General features: G+C 56.4%; 1 protein-coding gene across 1 annotated transcript in view; it reads left to right on the top strand.

Annotated features, from left to right (window-relative positions):
* phactr1 (phosphatase and actin regulator 1) overlaps positions 1 to 3,323 on the top strand; it is a 27,266-nt gene extending 23,943 nt beyond the window's left edge. The window contains exons 9-11 of the mRNA XM_035414680.1: positions 1,326 to 1,473; positions 1,914 to 1,990; positions 2,293 to 3,323. Of these exons, the coding sequence (XP_035270571.1) occupies positions 1,326 to 1,473; positions 1,914 to 1,990; positions 2,293 to 2,308 (241 nt within the window). The 3' untranslated portion in view covers positions 2,309 to 3,323. The remainder of the gene's footprint in view (positions 1 to 1,325; positions 1,474 to 1,913; positions 1,991 to 2,292) is intronic.

The following is a 3,323-nucleotide window of genomic DNA, read 5'->3' as shown; positions in this document are numbered from 1 at the left end:
TAGTGAGATATTGTGCGTACATGCTGCGTGACTGTTGTGTGTGTACATGCGTGTGTACATGCCTCATGACTGTCACTGTGGGGGTGCGTGTATGTGTCCGGGAGCGAATGCTGTTGCCATGGAAACGCGAGTCATGTGGTCCGTGCTCTGGCAGTAAGGGCCCAGAGCATCGGCAGACTGCCGTTATGACATCGTCAGTTACACAACCCAGGGCCTGCCCCCAGAAACGAGGCCATCAGGGAGGCCGATCGCTCTCTCCAGGTTTATGAGCGCTGGCAGCGTACTCCAGATGCACTGCACCCCCCCCCCCACCCCCCCCCCACCCCTCGCTCAATCCCTGGGAGAAATATACACCCGGCCGGCAGGAGATTTATTCCCCCAGAAACGCCGCTTACGTAAACAAAATTTGACACGCTTTCTTATGAGGTCGTCCATAAAGAAAAATCGCAGATGTCAAAGCCGTCTGATCGCAGGTGGTCAGCCTCCAGCGAATCCATGCCTGCCTCGACCAACCTACAGGACTCTTAATATGAAGGCCTAACCGAGTTATGAGCTTCACTACCACCATATGGACTCTTATTATGAAGGGTGTCAAGGTCATCATTGATGTATGCAAGTTGTTCTACTTACAGGGATATTGGTCTTGTTTTTGGTTGTGGCGCTGTGGATCGGCTCATGTAGGTACAGTGAATGTTGATTGGCTGATGGTAGGTATACAGTGAATGGTGATTGGCTGATGGTAGGTACGGTGAACGTTGATTGGCTGCTGTATGTACGGTGAATAGGATTAGCCAAGCAGAGACCCATCTGACCCAATCAGACTCTCCTCCACCTCCAGTTCTGATTGGATTGCAGCTTGTTTTTCGCGGCTTTGCCTGTTCGGCGTAGTTGGCGGTAAGCTGCGAGCTCACACGCGTCCGCGCTGTGAATTCTGGGAGTTCAGGCCCTGTGAGGGGAGGTCTGTCGCGCGGTCAGGGGCGGGCCCGAGTCCAGCCTCGCGCGGGGATCCGTTCGAGGGGCGCCGTGGAAACCGCCGGCAGATTAATTGGGTCTTAGTGTCGGCGGTTAGAGGCGGCGCTCGACAGACGAGGGGATCGCGTTCACGTTCGCCACGTTCTGGCGCTCGTTTCTAAGAGCCAAGGGGAAAGCGAGGTCGAGTACTGGCTGGCTACACTACCCCCGACTCTTCAGGCCAACAGTTGCGGCGGCTGTTGAAATTTCGAAGGAGGGGGGCTGTTGGCTGTTGTTGTCTCGGCGTCCGTTGGCGGCGCTAACGCTAGCGGGTGCTAACGCTAGCCGTGGCGCGGGGACTAACCGACCGGTCCGTTCCAGCTGAGCCAGAGGCCCACGGTGGAGGAGCTGAGGGAGGCCAAGATCCTGATCCGCTTCAGCGACTACGTGGAGGTGGCCGACGCCCAGGACTACGACCGGCGGGCCGACAAGCCCTGGACACGGCTCACGGCGGCCGACAAGGTGGGCGGGGCCCGAGCGAGGCTGGGGTGGGGGGGGGGAGGGAGGCGTGAGTGGGGGTGGGGGCTTATTATCGAGAACACTGCAATGAGGTGTTTGGGAGCTGATCATGATAATGATAACAATTTTAATTTAAAAAATGATGCATTTTGGGGGGAAGGAGCGCGGGCCAGCACCCTTTTGACAGGCTGCATGGTGTCGCTCCACCTCCCCCCCCTCTCCCCCGGCCCTATCGCGTGACCGGCCGCTTGCGTAAACCGCGGCGGCGGTGTCGCATCAGAGCCCCGCCCCCCCCGGGCGTTTTTCCGACACCGCGGCCCATGCTCTGCCGCGTCTGAGCGGGGCGGCGCCAGTGAATTAGCCACGCGCCGTAACCACGAAACCAGGCGCTACTCTCGCTGCGTTCTGATCTCACCGCCCCCGCCCCGCTGTCCCGCCCGCAGGCCGCCATACGCAAGGAGCTGAACGAGTTCAAGAGCACGGAGATGGAGGTGCACGAGTCCAGCCGCCACCTGACCAGGTACGCCCCGCCCCGGCGCCCCCTGCAGGGCACCAGGAGTATCGCCACCTACCGTGACAACGAATAGAAGTAGTCTTTAAATGCATATTTTTATCAACATCAGTAGCACAAAGTCGTAGCCATTTCCAAGAGGCAAAAAGCGAGACAGTGGTGTATTTTGAACGGTTTTTTTTAACTCAAAAAGAAGAGATGCTTGCACACCAGAAGTGCCTTGTGAAGAATGGTCTGTGGTGCACATTTTGAAGGTTAGTCATGCAGGAGCGTTATTTACAGCACTGTTCCATTTCTCTTCTGCTTTTTAGGTTTCACAGACCATAGAACTCTAAGAAGAATTACGGAATGGGCTTCCCCCCAAAAAACACACACACACACACACACACGCACATGTATGCACGCGCGCTCATATGCGCACACACATGCACATACACACACTCTCACACTAACACATACACACACACACACGCACACACATGCAGAACCTTAAGTGCTGAACTGTGAAAGGTGTTCATGTCTACAATAAGTCCACTCGTGTTGAATTGCCTTCTGAACTGAGTCAGAACTCACCAGAACTGAGCCAGACCCGCGCAGCTGATCAGCGCATCAGTAACGGATCCTGTACTCCCAAAACGAGCCAGGAGGGGGCGGGACGGGGGTGGGGGCTGCTGACGAACTGCGCTTTTACAAACACCCCCCCCATCCACCCCCTCCACTGTCCATCGCCACGCATCGTCCCTCTACTGCCGCAGCGAGAGGACGCCAGCCATCTTCCTCCTCTCGGGTCATCCTCCTCCTCCTCCTCCTCCTCCACACCTCGCTCCGCCCCTCTCAGCAGGGTCGAGCCCCGTGGTGGGGGGGGGGGGGGCGGCTGGACCTGTTTCGGGATGTCGATCCACCCCACCCCGGACACGTGGCAGTGCGGCCAGGCGACGGCTCCAACAGCTCGGGACACCAGTGCAATATTTCCTCTCTGCCGGGGGAAACAACAGCGCCCCCTGTGGACCTCTCTGTAACTGCGGCTATAATCGCGGTTCCCGGCGGTGTTCGTACTCTGCTAACTGTGAGTCCGGCAGACCGCGCAGGAGGCTGTCCGGGATGCTTCCGCGCGCGCGTCGACATCGCTGAGCTGCAAAGACGTCCGTTTGACTATGGCGGCTAACGCTAACGCTGTGAAATGACTCTGGAAAAGGAGGGCGCCAAACAGCTATATATAAATACATACATATATATAAATATAAATATATATGTTTACGTCGAAGGTAACGGTCAGTTTTAGGCAAGGATTTCTACTTTTTAACAGACATCCTTTTTAAACTGATTATTTTCTTTTCTTTTT

Source organism: Anguilla anguilla, chromosome 4 (assembly GCF_013347855.1).
Source record: "Anguilla anguilla isolate fAngAng1 chromosome 4, fAngAng1.pri, whole genome shotgun sequence".
Lineage (NCBI taxonomy): Eukaryota > Metazoa > Chordata > Actinopteri > Anguilliformes > Anguillidae > Anguilla > Anguilla anguilla.
The sequence above is the reverse complement of the archived record's forward strand: the minus strand, read 5'-3'. Positions and strand labels throughout refer to the sequence as shown.